At 41.1% G+C, this 21583-nt stretch overlaps 1 protein-coding gene and 1 long non-coding RNA gene across 6 annotated transcripts in view; both read right to left on the bottom strand.

Annotated features, from left to right (window-relative positions):
* COL14A1 (collagen type XIV alpha 1 chain) overlaps positions 1-21583 on the bottom strand; it is a 183665-nt gene that overhangs the window by 139745 nt on the left and 22337 nt on the right. For 4 of the 5 annotated variants that reach the window (XM_006137507.4, XM_014580806.3, XM_014580807.3 and 1 more), the window contains exons 5-6: positions 19895-20038; positions 15301-15396 (exon numbers count right to left, since the gene is read on the bottom strand). The exons of the other annotated variant lie outside the window; for it this stretch is intronic. In XM_006137507.4, coding sequence (XP_006137569.2) covers positions 15301-15396; positions 19895-20038 — 240 coding nt within the window. The remainder of the gene's footprint in view (positions 1-15300; positions 15397-19894; positions 20039-21583) is intronic. 5 annotated transcript variants of the gene reach the window in all.
* On the bottom strand, positions 2114-15294 carry LOC142826952 (uncharacterized). Its single transcript, XR_012901242.1, has 2 exons — positions 13164-15294; positions 2114-2366 (listed from the first exon to the last, which is right to left on the bottom strand). It is a non-coding gene; the product is annotated as an uncharacterized LOC142826952 (long non-coding RNA).

Raw genomic sequence — 21583 nt, forward strand, 5'->3', positions numbered from 1 at the left:
AAGTGAGTCAAAAAGTACAGAAGGTCAACGTGCACTATAAACTGCCTCCAGGGGTATGTCTACACTTACCACAGTATGCAGAGTACATATGCTGCACCTCTAGCCAGCACAGGTCTCAACAGCGGGGAGAGGCACGGCTCAGGTGAGCAGAATAAAGTGCCCTGCATCCCTGAATCCCTCTTGCAGTGGTTTGCAAACTATTGAGTCATGAGTGATGACCCCCATTTTAATAGGATCACCAGGGCTGGCAACTTGAGACTTTCTGGGGACCACAGTCCAAACCTCACCACTCTGCTAAAGCCCAAAGTCTGAGCCCAACCACTTGGGACCAAAGCTAAAGCCTTCTGCCATTCTTAAGTTGCAGGTCCACCTCTTGGGGATGAAGCCCTTGGGTTTGGTCCCCCTGCTCAGGTGATGGGGCTCATACTTTGGTCCCTCCCAGCCACTTGGGGCAGCAGGCTTAGATTCAGTCCTGGGGTTGTAAAGTAATTGTTGTCAGAAGGGGGTTGTGATGGTGCAATGAAATTTGAGAATTCCTAAGGCTGCTCTCTCCAGGCTCAAGCATTGCATCTCACAAGTATACTGCTTTATTTAGCTACCAGAGCCTTTTCCTGCCACTGGGAAAGGGTCCATTGCAAGGATAGGCTCAGGCACAGAGGAGGAAGAAAGGACGCTGCTGGGGCTTTTCATTTCAGACAGTACACAAGCAGCTGCAAGCTGTGCTCTACATGCCCCCATAAGTGTAGACATAGCCAATGATAAAGGAATCTGTGTCTTTGCACTGGGGAGAGAGGCTAAGTAGACAGCAAGGTGAGTTTCACTTGATCTGATGAACAATATGCTCTGATTTGCATCACCAGTTTCCTCAGGAGCCACAAGGTGAAGTTGAAGTCACAAAGGCTTTTCAGATATCAGCGTGAGTAGTGCAGAAAGTGGTATGAGTGAAGCACAATACAGATTGTTCAAGTGCTGATAAAAAGATAAGGTTATTAAAATGAAGGGTTAACAAGAGAGGACATTCAGTGAGAGAAAAGGGGGAGCACATATTAGCCCCTCAAATGCCTATATACCATTGAATGTGATTACATACCATATGTTCAGCAGCTTAAAACAACACTAACATCATACCATTAATGTCACTACCATGATTATCCTGAATATAAATACATTCTGATGTGCAGAAGGATTAAGAATAGCAGCCAGGGTCACCAACTTTTTTAACTGGACAGAATTAGCAGCCTTGTTTCAAATGTGATATAATCACAGTGGTTGGCAAGCATGTTCCATAAAGTTAACACTAATTCACTAAAAGTATTATGTAAGGATGAAGGTGTTTTTCCTATACTGTATACAATTAGCAGCATATAATGGGTTATGTACATGTGAATGAGCTAAAACAAACCCTTTATTTCAGATTTTTGCAGTACTAGACAACAGTATTTGAGTTGGTAACATATTTTAGTGTATAAACACTAGAAAAACAGTAAATAGCTAGAATGTGGTCATACTGGAAAAAGTGAACATAAACTGGAAGATAACTTCAAAGTTCCTATCCTTCTGCCATTGAAATCAATGGCAAAGTTTCTGTCAACTTCAGTGGGATTAAGATTTGACATTTTATTATTTAACTGTAGCTGATATCTTCCACAGCCTGGCCTAAACATATGTATATTTGCCCATTTATGCTTCCTGTTGATCAATTTGCATTCCTTGCTTTCTCACGAAAATGGGGTTCAGTTCTACCATTCTTATATTGAATGGGACCTTCCTCCATGAGATGTTCTATTAGTTTCAACAGGAAAATAAAATGCTACTCAAACCAAGTTTGCATTCAAATGGTTACACTGCAGCACAGATGTGATGTGACAGTGTGATTCATGGAGATTTATCCATACAACACAATTAAGATAATAGGATTTATATGGCTATAGTCCTTCTCCCACTTTAAAAAACATGATAATAACGGTTTCAGAATCAATCTATTTCTCACTTCTCATGCATGACCAAGTTTTTGAATAAGGTCTTTTCAATCCTGTAGATATTACTTTCCAAAAAAGCGATTAATTGAACTAAGAAAATTAATTTACAGAAGCAAAAGCATAAAGAAAAGAAAAACATTTTTTTCAATATTTTATTTCCATATAATCAGACCAGGGTAAATAGCTGTATCAAAATAATCATTTGTGATTTGATCCAGGATTGTACTGAAATGTCACAGAATGTGAAAATATAGTTCACTCTTCATAGCTGGGATGCACTTGTGGGAATTTTTTCTGCATAAAACATTTAGCTTTTGTTACTTCTTTATACCCGCTATTTGTTTATGTTTTCTCCAGTTGAATTTAACAGAAATTGTAGGAACTTCCCTAAAATGGAATAAACAATAGTGAAATATTAAAAGAAGTCTTTACATTTTAACAGGAATACAAACTCAACATCATCCTAGCTTACAGTGTTATTGTGAAAGAGACAGTGAGATCAAATACATTTATTCTTTCCTCTGACCAAAACACAAGATTTAGTCTTTCTTTAAAAAAATCCCATGATTTTAAGTCAAACTCATGATTGGGGGGGGGGGGGTTCATGACCTTTGAACCATTGTGGGTGACAAGATCGATATTTTCTGGATCTCCATGCATAGAGGGATAGAGAAAGGAAGGGGTTGCACATGGTCATAGCTCAGCCTCAGAAAGAACATTCTAATTTGCATACAGTTTTGAATGTATTTTGTAGAATTACATGTGATGTTTTACACCCTTGTGACTTGACACTTTGCTCTGATTTTCAAGGATACCCAGTTCTTTTTCTGCTAGGAGAAGTGAAGGGTTATAACTTGTTCTGAGCTTGCACTATATCATTTCCTTTCTTATTCCCTGTCACAGTGGGAAAATAGACTAATGTATCAGGAAGAGGAGGAGAGTTTAAGCAGATAGCAGTGAGTGTACAATGTGAATGGAAAAACCAAGATACCTTAGTTCACAGTGTAACAAAGTACAAATGGAAAGAAATTTGATGACAGATATGAATTAAATGTACGGTGGGAATAGAGCAAGGATGGAATGTGGAAGTCAGTCCAGCACAGTACAGTCTTTTATTTTAGATGGCCATCGTATCTATATCTAGGAAATATTATTCTGGCATTATTATTATAGCACTGTGATGGTAATATTTTTGCATTGAGATCAGAGTCTAATACAGACCATATGTCAAGGCAAGGATCAACCAGATGTACAAAACACAGATGACCCTTTATTGAACCAAATCTAAACATTGCTTAAATGTGAAGAACTCAAATGTTAGAGCATTGTTAGGTTGTAAGACAAGCCTAGCAAGCTCATCCCAGATCCACAGGTGAAAATAAGGCCAGCTCTCCCCCATGCACCTATCTCTGTCCCAGAAAACTCCTTTAGTTCAAGAAGCAGTCATACAAACTGCAAGGGCACTTGGTTTTGTTTTCAAAAGTATATCCAAACATAAATACAGCGTCTTAGTATTCAAACCAAAGACAATCAGGGATATTGCTAGACTCCGAATTTTTAATAAAAGTTATAACAAGAAACCTAGAAACTTGAGTAACTGGATTTGATGATAACTCTTCAGATCGGTGGCAGGCTGCCAGCAATTCTTTTTAACCATCCTTTGAAACCAGCCTACAAAGCCAGCTAAGTGTAGTTTCAAAGCAATCAAAGATTTAGTTAGTTTACAAACTATTTAGGATTCTTACTTGAATCCTAATAAGAATTACTGAATGTATATTTAATTTGAGAGATGGGATAAAATAATGTTTTCTGGTTGAATTTTAGTCCTTTTAGCCATTTAATATTCCCTTTGTGAAGTGCATGAAATTTGAGAAACTCAAGAGGACGTCTATACAGCAGTGTTATTTCGGAATAACTGGCGTTATTCCAAAATAACATAGTCCGCGTCTACACTACAAGCTGTTATTTCAACATAATACTGAAATAATGTCAAGTGGGAGGACTTCTCATTCCGACTCCTGTAACCCTCATTTTACGAGGAGTAAGGTAAGTCAGAGGAAGAGTGCTCTTCCTTGGACTTCCTGCTGTGTAGACAGCGCCAAAAGCCAAAATAAGCTATTTTGACTTACGATACGCAATTGGCATAGACATGTAGATGTGCTGTGTACAAATGCCCTTACAGATTACAGTGACAATTCTATTTCTTTTCACTCTTGCATTTGAATGTATTGATATTTTAAATGAAACAGCTGTTCTGAGGATTAACAAACAACTTTCAACATACTTGACGACAAGCTTATATATATGGACGCATTTATTCATAATTTCAGTGCAACAAATATGTTACAATTTAAAAGACACATCTTAATTGTGCTCTGAAGGGAATTAGACATGCCATTCAATTATCATTCAAAAGTGTTGAGTGTCACGTGTTTTCAGACCTGTTTCAAAAAATTACTCACAGATATCCAAATAAACCATTTTAAACATTCCAAATAAAACAAGAAGCTTCAGGGGGTAGCCAAGTTAGTCTGTACAGGGTAAACTTAAAAAACAAAAACTGGTCTGGTAGCACTTTATAGTCTAACAAAACATGTAAATGGTATCATGGTGCCCACGAAAGCTCATGATAACATCTATATGTTTTGTTAGTCTATAAAGTGCTATCAAATAAAACAAGGTTGCTATGTAATTAAGTAAGAAGAGATATGGGCCATATTGTGCTATCAATTTTTCAGTGGAACTCAAGTGGAGGACTGTGTTGAAAGAATCATGTCAGCATATAATTCATTAGAAGAAAATGGTTTTTAAATAACAGTACAGCACATTGTAAGTCCCTAGATCACATTACATGATTTATTGTATATAATTAGATAGATATTGTTAATATAAGCATGTATAATATATGTAGCCATATTTTCAGAATTATTAATTTTGCATATCCAATGTAACAAACTTTGAGTGACAGGTTAACTTCACTGAAGTCACAGAGAGTTTTGCTATTTACTTCAATGTGGCCAGGATTTCACCAGTTCTGCTTGATCTGGCAAGATGCTGAAGTCAATAGGGCAGTGGATCTGCAATACTTCTGAAAATAAGGCATTAGGTAGCTCACACTGGGTATATTCTACACTAGGAAATTATTTTGAAATTACTAAATTTGAAATAATAACTCCCAAAATAATTATTTCAAAATAAGCTTATTCCACAAGAAAAGCAGAAATACAGATTTCAAAATAACCAGCCCGTTATTTCAAAATAATGGTTTTGGTAATGTGGACACTACACTTCTTATTTCAAAATAAGGGGAGTTATTTCAAAATAACTCCCTCGTGTAGACCAGGGCATTGGTGTTTGCAAAGTACTTTGAGATCCTGACTGAAAGATACCATGAGACTGATCTGGCAATCTTTATGCCTACATCCGAACTAGCTAGTCCGTGCCGTGTGTAGCCGCGCGGCACGGGGTCCGACCTAGCCGGCATTTAAAAATGGCGCCGGCCGGCTTTATGCAAATGAAGCCCAGGAAATTCAAATCCCGGGCTTCATTTGCAACTCCATATGACTACATTACCCCCCCTAGTTCGAACTGGGGGGTAGAGTAGACATACCCTGAAGTACTTCACTAGACACTTCCTCAGTCCGATATTGCTTATAACTATCCTTTACTTAGGGTCTTTTGTGGTGGTTTAAAACCAAGTAATAATTCTCATATACAAGCCTATTTAAATTAGATTTTTAAGAGTAGACCTTTATGGAAAAATTCTGTAGAATTGAATACAAAATGATTGTTGAACCAATCTATACAATTGAACAGAGAAACATAATCCTCCTATGGAATTCTGTGGGATGGTTAACTAAAACTTACAGAAAGAGCACTATTCTCTATTAATGCTATAGATTTAGAAAGTAATTTCTACAGAATTTCAGTGATTCCAACAGGACTTTTCCATAAGGGTAGCTTTTATAATACGGCAGAGAAAGTGACAGGTCCTATATCTGAATATCTTTAGTGTGGCATTTAATATAAGAGAGAGTTCAAGTTTACCAGTGTGATTAAGTCATTAAGTCAGCCAACACTATGGAGACTACAGGAATCTGTATGTTGACTTGGTGCATGGTTTGACTCATCTTTAGTTACATTTTGTAAGGGCATTGAAAAATATAAAAATGTAGAGTTTGTAAAAGCATAATTTACATGGTGATCTGCTATCGAGTGTTAGCACAAATGGTTGTTTTCCAGCATAATGCAGGGACTGGACAGCATCACTTCAGTATATGAATACCAATGATGAACACAGTTGCCAGAAGAAAGGAGATTCTCATCACGATGCATTGAGCACCTAAATTTCTGAGCTTTACTCTTAGTTCAGTCAGTGGTTGGCTTTCCATGTGGTGTCTACAAGTCACTATGGACAAAATTTGCAAGTTTGGGTATCTAAAGAGAGGCACTTTTATATCCACAGGCACCTAAATAAACATTGGCACTCAGAGAGCAGAATGATGGGAACCACATAAGAACACTAAAGACGAGAGTAGGTGGTGAAACCTCAGAGCAGAGCATCACAACTAAAAATAGCTGTAACAGAGAAAAAGTGTCACTAACCTTCCTGAATTCACCTGACCACACTTGGACTCTGGGATTTTGCTGACCTCACACAACAACCTAGGAGTGGGCTACAGCAGAGTTGAAAATGGAGTTAAAGGGACATCCATCTGTTGAACAATCACACCCCAAGGAAGGAAACTGAGGCAAAAAATTGCTGCTCAAAAACCTCTGGGCAAATGTTTAATTATTGTTTGCATATTTTTGAGTCATTGTTGCAATGTTTTTCCAAATTAATGCTGTTTCCTTCTCCTCTTATTACAAGTTTTCTTTGGTCACATGCAGACTCAGTGCCTTCAAGTATGGAAGTATTACCTTTTAAAGGTACCCTGAAAGGCATTTACTTTTCCCAGATTCCTGGGTGAGAGCTTAAGTTAGTTTGGTTTTGTAATATTAGGGGAAACCCTTATATATTGAATGCAGCTGTGAGTGGTGCAAACAGCACCTAACAGAAAGATTACATCGTTATTAGGCTGACAGGCAGAGTGTGTTTGATAGAGATAAAATCTGAACATCTGAAGTTTTTTTGCTTTTACAAAACCAACCAAAAACAGTTGCCCTCACTGAAATATGTTGATGTACTATAAATCTCTCTCCAACTATCTGTAGACATAGATAGATACATCATTACTGCTTGCAACTCCACTTTATTACTACTTATTTGAAGACTAAAACACTAAATATTATGAAGCTCTTAAAGCAGAAACATCTGCCACAGTGTGACAGCACCTGTCTGCCCTCTAGGTATTGAGCTAAATTGGGATATTGCACTGGAAAGTTCTTAGGGGAGCAGGATAGATGAGATAAGAGAGGTATTTCACAGGTAAGAGTTGATTACCCTTCCAGAATGATACCATCCCTATCTTCCATCTTTAATATCTATCACACATCTAATTTTAAAACAAAAGTTCCAAATATGAGTTTTCCAGAAAAAATGAATTTTCCCTTATATTGCTTCTTATATTAGCTAAATAAACTGAACTGAAGCAAGATACCTGCTGAGGTTAGATTTGCCTGTGAAGCTGCTGACCTACAGCAACCTTGCAAATGTCTTGACATATGCTGCTATCTGTCATCATTCTCCAAAATGTTACGCATATCAAAAACTCTATTATTTTCAATGGGCAAAGTTATTCCTGCACATAAACATCTGGGCTATGTCTAGACTGGCCAGTTTTTCCGGAAAATCAGCCGCTTTTCCAGAAAAACTTGCCAGCTGTCTACACTGGCTGCTTGAATTTCCGCAAAAGCACTGACTTCCTACTGTAAGAAATCAGTGCTTTTTGCAGAAATACTATGCTGCTCCCGTTCGGGCAAAAGTCCCTTTTGCACAAAACTTTTGCGCAAAAGGGCCAGTGTAGACAGCTGAGATTTGTTTTGCGCAAAAAAAGCCCTGATCGCAAAAATGGCGATCAGGGCTTTTTTGCGCAAAAGCACGTCTAGATTGGCCACAGATGCTTTTCCGCAAAAAGTGCTTTTGCGGAAAAGCGTCCGTGCCAATCTAGATGCTCTTTTCCGGAAAATCATGCCAGTCTAGACGTAGCCCTGCAGAACTGTGCCCACTGAACTCATCCACTTGTAGTATGGAGCCATCACTACAATATAAATGAAAGTAAATTCAGAGTCCAAAGTAAATTAAATCTTCCCTAGCAGATTAGGCTTCCAGCAACAATCTAAAAATGTTTCCTTCCAGTTATGGAATATCAATCTTCAGCTAAGAGAACTGAGCTCAACAGAAGGAGTGACATGGAAAGAATGGACTGGAACCCTACATGGTCAGAGGTCCTAATGTGGAGGTGAAGACCTTCCCTTGCAGACTGGTATTTGGTGAAGGATGATATTAATGGAGGTGCTAGCCTCCAAAATATCCCTATCACACAGAAACAAAATGAAAATTGGGGGTGGGGCTGATAAGGATTAAGAAGATTCCCTCAAGAATTAGATGTTAATGCAGAAGACCCTCTCCCCTAATCCTGAATATTCACAATTAAATGGCAGGAGATTGGTCCACCTCCATGAGAGGAAGACAGGGTTGCCCAAACCCTCAGCACCACATCTCCTAGGTAAAGTTGTGTTCAATCGTTCTAGACTTCAGTTGGCTTCTGATCCCTCTGAATCCTCCCCCCCCCCACACACACACTTGCAGCTATGCCCAGCTGTCACAACTCTTGTGCACTGAACAGCCCCAGTTGCATGGCAGAATTACACAAGTAAGTCCTGAACATATACAAACATGTTACTGTCTAAAGAACCACCAGAGATGTGCGTTCTCATCTTTCTGACCACTGCCAGAACTCTATTTGATAGAGGCTGCTTTTTTAAAAAGGTGGTTTTTTTATCGTTGACAGCAAACTAACATACCAGGTTTATCTAGAGCTATAAAACACCCATCATCATAGTATCTTTCACCAACCAGAAGATGATGGATATTTCTCAACTCAGAAAATGAAAATGCCTGCTTGCTCTGAAAAAGCATATAAAACTTTGCATGCTGTTACTATTACAATGTCTTATATGCTTAAATATAAAGCAAAAGTTCTGTCTGTCACTGACACTATACCAGTGGTCCCCAACATGGTGCTCATGGGCGCCATGGCACCCGCCAGACCATTTCTGTGCTCCCGCCTAGTGATCAGGGCCAGCTCCTAGGCGCGCAGCGTATGAGCAGCTCCACCCTCAGGTGCACGGTGCAGGGGCTGTGCCAGCCCCTGGGCACGCAGCACAGGAGCGGCACTAGCCCCAGGTACATGATGCATGAGCGCTGCCAGCTCCTGGGTGTGCGGCATATGGGCATCCCTGCCCCTGGGCACGCAGCACAGGAGTGGTGCCAGCCCCAGGCATGTGGCGCATGGGCTGTTTGGCCCTGGGTGTGCAGCATATGGGCGTCTCCACCCCAGGCACACGGCACAGGAGTGGCGCCAGCCCCAGGCGTGTGGCGTATGGGCAACCCCATCCCTAGGCGTGCGGCACAGGAGCGGTGACGGCCTGGCAGTGCGGCGCATGGGTGGCGCCAGCAGCGGTCACGCAGCATATGGGTGGCCCTGCCCCCGGGGTATATGCGCGGCCCTACCCCTGAGCGCTTGCACAGCCCCACCCCCGGGTGGCCAGCGCGTGAGTGGCCCCGCTCCCAGGCACCCGGCAGCCTCAAAAGGTTGGGGACCACTGCGTATAGCCCATGTTCAATATAGATTAACTGCTTTATTGCTTTGCTTTGGAGACACTTCTTTGTACAGCTATGTAAATCTATCTAAGATGATTATGTGGCCTCCACTACTATCTGAGCAGCTCACAATCTATAATGTATTTATCATCACAATGCCTTTATGAATTAGGCAAAAGCTATTATCCTCATTGTACGGATGGGGAATGTGATGGACTAAATGACCTGCCCAAGGTCACATAGGAAGACTGTGGCATCGAAGAGATTTGACCTCTGCAATCCCAAATCACAGACTAGTGCTCTAATCACTGGACTGCTCTTCCTCTCTGCAGAAGTGCACATGAAGAGCATCCTATGTATTTATTTATAGCTCTAGTGCTAGATTGAAGTATGAATTAAAGTGAAGAGGACTGGAAACATCCCATCCCAGACTATAATATGAAGATATTCACAAGTTGCTCTTTGACATATGATGTCAGGTTGTGGCACAGAGCCATTCGGGTGTTAATATAATTCAGAATTAATGTTATAAAGTAAATATATATATAAAGAGAAAATTTACTGTGCGCTCTTGACTGAAATCTCCTTTCCTCTGGCAACTGTGTTCATCTATGATATTTGTGTAGTAGAGGCTGTACTAGTACATAATGTAAGTCATTTGCCACATGCACATGATCTCTTGCTAGTGCTCAGTCAACTACGATATTTATGACAAGTATCAGAGGGGGAGTCATGTAAGTCTGTATCTGCAAAAAAACAACTAGGAGTTCTGTGGCACCTTAGGATGTGTCTACCACCCTATGCAGGTGCCACTCCCAGCCCTGTTCCTCTCCTCTCCCATACTCCACTTTCCAACTCCTTCCTCTCCTCTCCCAGTTTCTTTCCCCAGTCCCTTCCCAATTACATTTACCCCAATTAAAAAAATAGAGTTTCTTGTTCCAAAACAAAAAGGCTGTGTCTAGACTGGCAAGTTTTTCCGCAAAATCATGTGATTTTGCGGACAAACTTGCCAGCTATCTACACTGGCCATTTGAATTTCCACAAGAACACTGACGATCTCATGAAAGATCATCAGTGTTCTTGCGGAAATACTGTGCTGCTCCTGTTCGGGCAAAAGCCCTCTTGCGCAAATCATTTGCGCAAGAGGGCCAGTGTAAATAGCACAGTAATGTTTTCCGCAAAAAAGCCCCGATCACGAAAATGGCGATCAGGGCTTTTTTGCGGAAAACCGCGTCTAGATTGGCCACAGACGCTTTTCCGCAAAAAGTGCTTTTGCGGAAAAGCATCCTGCCAATCTAGACGTGCTTTTCCGAAAATGCTTTTAACAGAAAACTTTTCCGTTAAAAGCATTTTCGGAAAATCATGCCAGTGTAGACGTAGCCAAAGTGTAATTTATTGTCTGTGCTGGAAAGGGAGAGGAAGGAAGGGCAGGGGAAGGGAGGAACAGCACAGAGGGGAAATGCATAGGCCCCTTGTGGGAAGGCCCAGAGGAGAGTGTCACTGGGGTCCTTGTGTAAAACTCTCCCTCAGAGCCTCACAGATACACACAGCCACCTGATGAGCTTGCCGGACAGCAGCCGTATGCGGCTGTTCAAAGGCCCTGCCAATAGGGTCAGCCTCTGCCTCCACCCTGGCAGGAACGTATCCCCCTTTGCTTTCACAAATATTGTGAAGGACACAACAGGCTGCCACCACCTGGGGGATGTTCTGCTTGCCTAGGTCCAGGCTGGTGAGGTGGCAACGGAATCTACCCTTTCAGATGCCCAAAGGCACCCTAACAACAATCTGAGCCCTGTTGAGCCTGGCATTGGAGCATCCCTTGCTTTGGTCCAGGTATCTAGTGTAGGGCTTCATTCGGCAGGGGAGCTGACGGTAGGCTGCGTCCTCTACAATACAGATCGGCATGTCCACATCCTCAACCCTGATGGTACAGTCAGAGAAAAAGGTGCAAATCGGGGTTTCTCCTGGTGTGTGGGGCGGGGAAGAGGTGGACCAATGCGGCTAGTTCACAGACATCTATGTTCATTTGCATAATGGCGGCCGCGCGTTCTTTCAAAAAAAGGCTTTTCAAAGTGAAGTCGCCAAAAAATAGGAGTACAGGAACTTTCGAAAAAGGGGGAGGGATTTTCAAAAGAACCACGTCTAGACAGTGGTTTCACTTTCAAAAAGCCCTCTTTTGAAAGAACGCGCGGCCGCCATTATGAAGTGCGAAAAATTCATGAGGGATAAGGGATCTTTTGAAAAAGGCTTTATTTTTCGAAAGATCAGCATCTAGACTGGCGCTTTTCTCCAACAAAGCTCCGTGCCGAAAAAAGCAGCACCCATTTTTATGCTAATGAAGCACAGGAGATTTAAATCCCTGCTTCATTAGCAATTGGGATACATCTAATTTACATCCCTTTTCCGAAAAAGGGATGTAGTTTAGATGTAGCCAGAATGTATTATTCCTCTTTCTTGAGCAGAAAAGAACTTTGTGTATGTAGTGACTGGAGAACTGAGCAGGTACAATTGCTAGAAGATAAATGGATTGAAAGAAGATTTTGTTCACTTATGTGGAAATAGAGAAAGGGAACCTGACACATTAATTTGAGTGTGAAGCAGTTAATTGGGTTTAAATCTGACCAAAAACTGGATGATCAGAGACTTGCAAGTGGCTATCCAAGAAAATTTGAGAAGTTTTGTGGAAACCAAAATAGTGAGTGAGTGAGTGAGTGAGTGAGTGAGTGAGTGAGTGAACATTGCATTTTAAAATTAAGTTCTGATATGTTTATAGTAGTGGATATACATTAGTGATAAATCTGGGATGGGACTGTCCCGGGGAGAGGCAGTGAGGTGAGGGTACCAGATACATTTGAAAATATTTCTCTGGATAGGAGGGGGAAAGTCTACCTGTGCTGAAGAGTTTTAATCTGGATTACTGAAACAGATGTGGGAATTATTGCCCAACTGCTAACATTCAGCCATCTAAAAACTGATGGAAACCAGTGAGTGTAATAGTTCAGGGCTTCTTGTTCTTCTTTCTGGAACAATTCGAGTGGATAATTGTTCTGGGTGCCTGCATGAAAGAGCTAAGACTTACACCCCTTACCCAGGGACAGTGCCTCCTGGAGTCAAAAAACATCTCAATAAATCAGGAAAGCAGAATCATGGGTGTGGTGCTGACCCTGTGAAGTCTGTGTGAGTTTTCCTGTATTTAAATGTGCACTCCTAGAGCAATCCTATTATGTAAGTATTTTCAAACATAAAATTCAGGGATTAATTTGCTTTTGTCCTTTGTTTGAAAACTCCATAAGTAAGTTAAGAACATTTTCTAACAGATTTTAACAGCATAAGGTACCTGTCACATACTCTGCTGTCTCTCACAGTGCCAATAGTCAATTTTTTAAAAAAAAATTATTGTTGTTCATTAACAGCTTTACCTTAAGATGCTGGGTTGGATTCTCTGCTCCACCAAGTTCAAAACTAGTCACAGGTTTGCACTAGAGGATTCTTCTTTCTGAAATAGGAATCTCTAGGTATGTCTATACTGCAATAAAACAACATAGGGGCTGGCCCATGTCTGTTGACTTAAGTTTCCAAGGCTGTGGGGTTACAATGCTGTGTAGGCATTCAGACATGGCCTAGAGCCCAAGTTCCGGAATATTGTGCCAGTTAAAACTGTCAGAGACAGCTTAGTTCCTTCCCGTACCACCTGCCCACCCTATCTCTAGTATAAAGGAGTGAAGGGGACATGACAGGAGAAGTGTACCATGGGGCTCCACTACACCTAATACTCCACTGACACAGGATCTGGCCACATATACTAGAGGTGGAAGTTAGAACAGCAAAATACCTACACTAGCTGCTACTGGCCACATGGCGGAGGATGAAAAGACTGCATTGTCCTGCAGTAACGGGCTGACTTGGGGTCATCAACAGGCGGGGAATGGTAAGAGCGGTGTCCTCAGCCCCCTGTGAACCACTCTCTTGGGACAGGGTGTGCAACAGACCACAACTTTCTCTGTTTCTCCATGCTTTGCAGATAGGATAATTTCTGCCTCTACTTCTTGTCTCCCTGAAAGGTCTCTACTGAAATCTGGCTCAAGCACCTTCTCTCTCTGAGGCAATTCAATACTTTCTTCAAATGTTATTAAAAGCTGAGCTTTTTCTCCCTGGGCTTTTTCACTTCTTAAACCTCTAAACCAGGGGTCAGGAACCTAAGGCCCGGGGCCGGATGCAGCACCTGAGTTGCCTGGATCTGGCCCCCAAAGCTTAGGACCTCCCCCACCATTGGGGAGCCTGCGCTGGCACTCCAGCCCCCTCGCCATCTTCCCGTGAACCCCAACTCAAAAAAGGTTACTCATCCCTACTCTAAACAAGTGCATTTTCCTTCCCTAACACTCTCATTTCAAGCATTCTCCCGAAGACAGGTCAGATCACTACCATTCATATTACATCAGCAGAGCCAGTTTACATTACAATACATGCTAGTGAACTACTTTCCAGTAAGCTTCTTTACATGCTGTACTGAATGCGAAGACTTAGTGGCACTTTGGTATAAACAAAAGCAAAGTGTATTAATTTATACAGTGTTAAATAATTACAGGACAAACATACAGGGTATAATGTAAAGCCCTCTGAAATCAATGGAAAGATTCTCAGTGACTTCAGTGAGCTTTGAACCAATAACACTGATCTTGCATTACCAGGATACAGAATAAAATGGAACTGGAAAGCTGGGAGTCATGAAACTGTCTATTTAGTGCAGAAAGATTATTTGAGGTCATATCAAGCTCTTCTTGCCCCTGCTTGTTCTGCATGTCACAGATAACTGCTGGTGGAAATAATTGCCTTAAGAAAGGAGGGTTTTTTTAAAAAAGAATTTAGAACCATCAGGATATTATGTTGTATGTTCAATGCAGAATGGTTTTTCTTGTATGGCTATATAGGCTGGAAATGTTTCTGTTGACTAGCAGTCACATTACCCTCTTAGTCTGCTAAATTACTTTTTGTTAATCTGTAAAGAATTTCTCTTGCTCTCTCTCACACACACACAAAATTAAAACATCTGAAATATAATGTGTGTAACTACACAAGCCCTTTGCAAGTGTTTGCATAACTACCTGATTTTTATGTACAGGGTCTGTCTTATGCATGAAATGTAATACACTATGTCAATTTCATATCTGCGCCAAGTATGAAAGTAATATGTTTAATACTATGTTTTATACTATAATGAAAGGAAGGGCAGAAATTAGGCAAGACATTCTGTTTCATGCGGGTTCAAAAGAATACTTTCACTTATTTTTCATATTTTAAAACCCCGTTTAAAGCTGAAAAATAGAACAGCAAAGTAAAGAAAACTTTTTATTGTAAATAATCAAATTCAGTGTGAAGAAAGTTGACTTTTACTTATTTAATAGTTATAATTGCCATCAATGCAAGATAATTATCTTGGAAAACAAGTGGAAAAAGTCACTTATCTGTAATGAAGAAAAGGGTCAATGTAATGGCAGACACATATTTAACTAGTTATTATTATGACATCACAAAATCATATTTTTTTGACAATCTGACCTTCTGTAGATGGATGTGGTTTACTCCCATTTGTACCTTCTTTACCCTTGACCTTGGATTTACTTGATGTTTCCTTCTTCCTTTCTAGATCTTTTACTACAATGATAAGAGGAAAGATATCAGACTGGGAAATGTTTAGTTAAATGTATCATATTCCTCCCCCCACACCCAAATCTTCATGCAACATTTGTAGAATTTGCTGAGGCAGCAATTGGCAACTGGATTGTTTGTTTTCTAATCTCAATCATGTTCTTGGTGGGTATTTGTCTACATTCCACCATCACTATAGGGTTTGACAAGTGTGACCCCTTACTTAGGAGAGTCCCAGCACACACACATCAGTATTAGGACCTAAGTTGAGGGGCCTTTGGAGATAGAAAATCTATCCACTTGAATCACATGAGCATGCAAACCTCCTGCTTCACTAGCCCAGAAAATTGGTAAGGCTGACTGGAGAGTGAGAATGGGTCAGGATAGAATTCCTCTCCAGTCCATGGAAGATGGTGAATACATGCCAACTGCTATATCCCTCCATAAAGGTGCAGCTTAAACCCCATGCCTTAGGCCACCACCTCCTCCCTGCCCTCGAGGGCACCACATACTCCCAATGGAATAGGGCATGTCCATAGCAGAGACTCCAATTATGCCTAGCCCTAGCATGCACTAGCCAAATGAGGAGTGAATATGGAGGCTCCTTACACTATTTCCCCATCCACCTCAGACAGAATTCAGTCTGTTTAGTAATTCCCAACATTGCATTAAAGGCCAGAGGAATCATTATGATCTTCACGTATCAGAAGAGTAGCCGTGTTAGTCTGAATCTGCAAAAGCGGCGAGGAGTCCTGTGGCACCTTATAGACTAACTGAAGTGTGGGAGCATAAGCTTTCGTGAGCAAAGACCCACTTCGTCAGATGCATCTGACAAGTGGGTCTTTGCCCACGAAAGCGTATGCTCCTACACTATGACCTTCACACCACTCTATTTTTCCCACCCAGAATTATTCTGACAATACCATGTATAAAGACCATGTGAATACAGTTAACTATGCAGAGTGTAGTTTCTCTATAACAAAACCTCTGAGAATTGTTGTAGGAAATTAATTGGTGTTAGCCAATGTGACAGTTGCGTGGATGTTAATGATCTAATATGCCACCTAGAATAGCTTTGAGTCTTGCCAAGAAAGATCTGTCTGTTTCCTGTGCCAACAGATATAGAACAGAAAATAAATTCCTCTTAGATTAAAGCTTTTCCCTTTTTTTAGGGCTGAATTATGACCAGGATTAATCATTATTTATATTACACAGTGCATAGAGGCCCCAGCCAAGATAAGAGCCTCCTTGTGCTAGGCATTAGCAAACAGTAAGAAAGACTCTCCCTGCCACAAAGAGCTTGCAAGATAAATAGATGTGACAGGTGAGAGTGGAAAGGAATTATTATTATCCCTGTTTTGCAGAACTCAGGCCAGAGATATTAAGTGATTCACCCAGATTCCCTGAAGATTACTGTAGCAGAGCCAGAAATTAAACACAGAACAGCTGAGTCGCAGTCCAGTGCATAACCACGAGACCATCCTTTCAATCTCTACAGTGCTGCACTGGGAGTAAGGGGGTAGAAGCCTCCATTTTAGTGTTGAAACCCACTTTGTAAGTCCAAGTGTGTGTGACCTGTGGGTAAGAGGGGAACTGCCTTTGCACGACTGCTGTTCTCCTACCTCCACCTTAGAACAGACGGGAGGCAAGTGCCTGAATAGAGGTGGAACACAATTGGAGTGCCGCCTGCACTACCATGGCTACACTTCTATTTTTAACATTTGCTTCATCAAAACAAGTGTGGGTCCATGTTCCCAAGTCAGAAATTACACCTCCACCTTGAAGAGGAGACGTACTCTCAGAGTCTTATTCTGGTTTCACATTTTAGCCAACCAAATCTTGCACTGTAGTAAAAGGGGGAGAAAGGACTTTGTGATTTGGTCAATTGCAAGTGTTGCTTGAGTAAGCTCTGACAGTGCTGAGCAACCTATCAGGAATTTCTGATTGTGCTCAATAGCCACTGACTCCATTAGCTTTTGTAGATGTCCACACACAAGACTGGTCTCACTAAAAGGCAGGTAAAAAGCAAAGTAACTCTGGCAAAGAGCTGGCCATTCTTCTATTCACACTACCCCAATGGAGTTGAAGACACTGTTAAAATATTGCCTTCATAAAACTTTAAAAGCCCCCCAAAAATATCATTCCCATACTTGCATGATGGTAAAATTGAATGTGGAAGTGCATCTGTCTAATCTATTTTTTTAGGCTAAAACTCCATTGCAAGGTCTTCATTATTTTATACCTTTTTATTCTACTGTAATTTGTAAGCTATAAGAATTACATACCTAATCATGTAAAAGAAAATATAAATTGTCCTAAAAATAACAGACTACTGCAAAGTTGTTAAAAATTTATAGGCTTGGGGGATGGGACTTTGTACATTAGCTAGAATTCAGAGAGTTTAAAGGGTTCATGTGTTCTGTCCTTCTAGTCCCTCATGATTTTATTCTGGCTCTCTCCTCTCCTCCCTAAAGGTGCCTTGGAATGGTTGAATTTCCCTCAGATCCAATAATTAGTCATCACTTTGTCATGGTGGAAAAAAAAACTTGAAAAATGCAACGTTTTTTTAAAAAAGAAAGGGCTTCGATACACACTGTATCTGGTTTCATTCATTAAGTCATTACACTGTCAAATTGGATCCAAGTCTCACTGAAGCCAGTGAAAACATGTTGCAACTAAAGAAACAATATATTAAATAGAATATAACCTTTGCATTCTAAAAAATCAAGCTGCCAGATCTGCTCTTCCTGTGGAACCCAGCCAGTTATGAACAACCAGACCTAATACCTCAGAAGCTTGAGTAGCAATTCCATAGGTTTCTCTTTAGTGTGAAAGTAAACTGTGGTTTGATCAGTTTTGCAGCCAGTGCTATTTAAAATAGTAAATTCAGGCACTGGGGGATGGCCTTGACATGGATTCTACCTCGAATTATCACCACTTGTTATTGTGTGCTGGATAGGATAGGAGGGTGGGTTAGCAATTAGAGCAGGGGTTGACAGACCCATCACACAGGAACCTGAAGTACAAGCATCTCCAATATTAAAAATGTTCACAGATGGGCTGTGTCTACACTGGTATGAATTTCCGGAACTGCTTAAAACGGAATACTATTCCGTTTTCAGTTTTTCCGGAAAAGGAGCGTCTACATTGGCAGGCTGCTTTTCCGGAAAAGCCTCTTTTCCGGAAAAGCGTCTGTGGCCAATGTAGACGCGCTTTTCCGGAAAAGAGCCCCGATCGCCATTTTCGCAATCGGGGCTTTTATCCGGAAAAGACTACTGGGCTGTCTACACTGGCTCTTTTCCGGAACAGTGTTCCGGAATAAGGACTTATGCCCGAGCGGGAGCAGAATAGTTTTTCCGGAATAGCGGCTGATTTTGTACAGTAGAGCATCGTTGCTTTTGCGGAAATTCAAGGGCCAGTGTAGACAGCTCGCAGCTTATTCCAGAAACGCGGCTGATTTTCCGGAATAAGTGGCCCAGTGTAGACACAGCCATAGTGTTTTGTAACAAGGGGATTCAGGAAAAATTACATCCCTACCCCCAGGCTATCTGGCCTTTGGTTCCATAGACCAAATCTGTCTTGATCTGTCTTTAATTGAGTTTCAGGAGGACCTGGCTACACTTAAAATGCTGCAACTGCTGCTGCGGTATATCAATGGAGACACTACCTATGCCACTGGAGGGGTTCTCCTGTCAGCACAGGCACTTCACCTCCCTGAGAGGCAATAACTAGGTAGTTGAGAGAATTCTGCAATCAATTCAGCACTGTCTACACTGGGAGTTAGATCAATTTAACTGCATGACTTATTAGTGCAGATCTTTTACACCCTTCAGGGATGTAGTTATATTAACCTATTTTCCTACTGTAGATTAGGCCTGACATGTAAATCCAGGCAGAATCAACACATCTCAGACAAAACACATTTATCAATTTCTGTGTATGTGTCGGCGATTTGCAGGATCATGTGCTGAACAGATTAGGCCAAATTCTTAACTAGTATAAACTGGCATAGCTCCATTAAACAGAGCTATGCTGACTTACACCAACTGAGCATATGGCCTATTAAAAATTCAAAGATTTAAGATTTACCCATTGCCTCCCTCACCTCATGAAAAAGATAAAATACATGCTTTCTCATTTCATTCATTTCCTTCCACTCACAATTCCCTTTATATAAGACATGAGCTATTTTTACAAGAGAAAGAAGAAAATTAGAAACACTGAGCAATTAACTTTTTTTGTATTTAAAATCCCTACTTCTAAGATCTCTTGCATGATATCTGATAAAGCCAGACTTTGTATTACCACATGTACTTCACTGAAGTAAACAGACTTGTGCCTTTTTACACTAGTCTGAAATTGTCTCTATGTTCTCTATTGCTCTAAATATTTATAACATGCTTATCTCTATGGCACCTGAGTAAATTACAAATGTATAGATTGAAGAAATATTTGGTAAGACAGTGCTGTATGTGAGATCAGATATATACATGTAGACACATACTTCTGAACTGCCCTTGTGCTGCCTTGCTCTCTTGGTCTTTATGGTATGTAATAATCTGAACAACATAGCTTTGATCTGGAATAAGGCCTTGAATAATTGCTTTGGTTGCACTGTTTTGAAGAGTTAGTTGATTGGTTTTTCCACCTGCAAGGAAACAAAAAGAGAAATAAGATCAGTAGCATAGTACAAAAAGTGAGTGCTCTAATAAGATAAATTGCTACATTTTAAACCACTTAAATATATATTTAAACTACATTAAGTATGGGACCAAAGTCCAGTCATTCATCACTGGTTGGCTGTTCCAAACCCATCTCCCTTTGGAATGACAGAGAGGGCTAGGACAGGGTGATAGGGCATCCCAGAAAAGCAAGGAGCTAGGTGGGTTGATATACTGTAACCTTAAAAGGGTGGCCCCATTGGATGTAAATCTTCTCCAAGACTTAATATGAATAACAGGTAAGACCCTAGGTATGTACACATGTGCAAACTCACACACACAAACACACAGACAAAGGAAAGACCTCCAGGAAATGGAGGTCCTGGAAAGGGAACACAGTGAGGCTGCGTCTAGACTGGCATGATTTTGCACAAATACTTTTAACGGAAAAGTTTTTCCATTAAAAGTATTTGTGCAAGAGAGCGTCTGTACTGGCATGTGCCTTTGCACAAAAGATTTGCTTTTGCGCAAAAGCATCCGTGCCAGTGTAGATGCTCTCTTGCGCAAGAAAGCTCCGATGGCCATTTTAGCCATCGGGCTTTCTTGCGCAAGAAATTAACGTTGCTGTCTACACTGGCCCTCTTGCACAAGAATACTTGCGCAAGAGGGCTTATCCCTGAGCGGGAGCGTCAGAATATTTGCGCAAGGACCACTGATTTTGTACATTACAAAGTCAGTGTTCTTGTGCAAATACTCGTGGCCAGTGTAGACAGGCAGCAAGATTTTGCGCAAAATCATGCCAGTTTAGATGCAGCCTGAGTGAGATACAGGATGGGAACTGGAAAGCCACACAGGATATTAAGCCATCTGAACTTGCAGATTCTTCTGTGGGAATCAATCTATTCAAGGAGCAGTCTGGAAACTCAGCCCCAGTTGAGAATGAGGCCATGAAATGAGAGGCTAGAGCAATAGGACATCATGAGATAGACCTTGACTAGAAATGAAAGGAGATCACCAGAAGGCCTCATTGACATCAGGAGCATTCCAGAAGCTCTGAGGAAAAATGTTGTAGTGATACTCTGAGGTACATATCATAGAATGAACAACTGGTTCCACGGACTATTGGCAGATACTAGCCTAACACCATGAAGCCTGGAAGAGACTGCATCACAAGCAGTCACATCTGAGAGTTGGACAGTCATACCTAAATATCAGACCCATGGGGATAACCAGGAGATTAGTGCAGAATCAAGCCAGGATCAAGGATAAGGGCTCTGTGGGTGTAGCTGACAGCAGAGTCATGGGTCAGAAGCCAAGTGGAAGAGCTAATGAGGAGATAGAGATATACTCAGGGGCTGTGTCTAGACTGGCCAGTTTTTCCGGAAAATCAGCCGCTTTTCTGGAAAAACTTGCCAGCTGTCTACACTGGCTACTTGAATTTCCGCAAAAGCACTGACTTCCTACTGTAAGAAATCAGTGCTTTTGGCGGAAATACTATGCTGCTCCCATTCAGGCAAAAGTCCCTTTTGTGC

The sequence above is a fragment of the Pelodiscus sinensis genome, chromosome 2, assembly GCF_049634645.1.
Source record: "Pelodiscus sinensis isolate JC-2024 chromosome 2, ASM4963464v1, whole genome shotgun sequence".
In the NCBI taxonomy this organism is placed as follows: Eukaryota; Metazoa; Chordata; order Testudines; family Trionychidae; genus Pelodiscus; species Pelodiscus sinensis.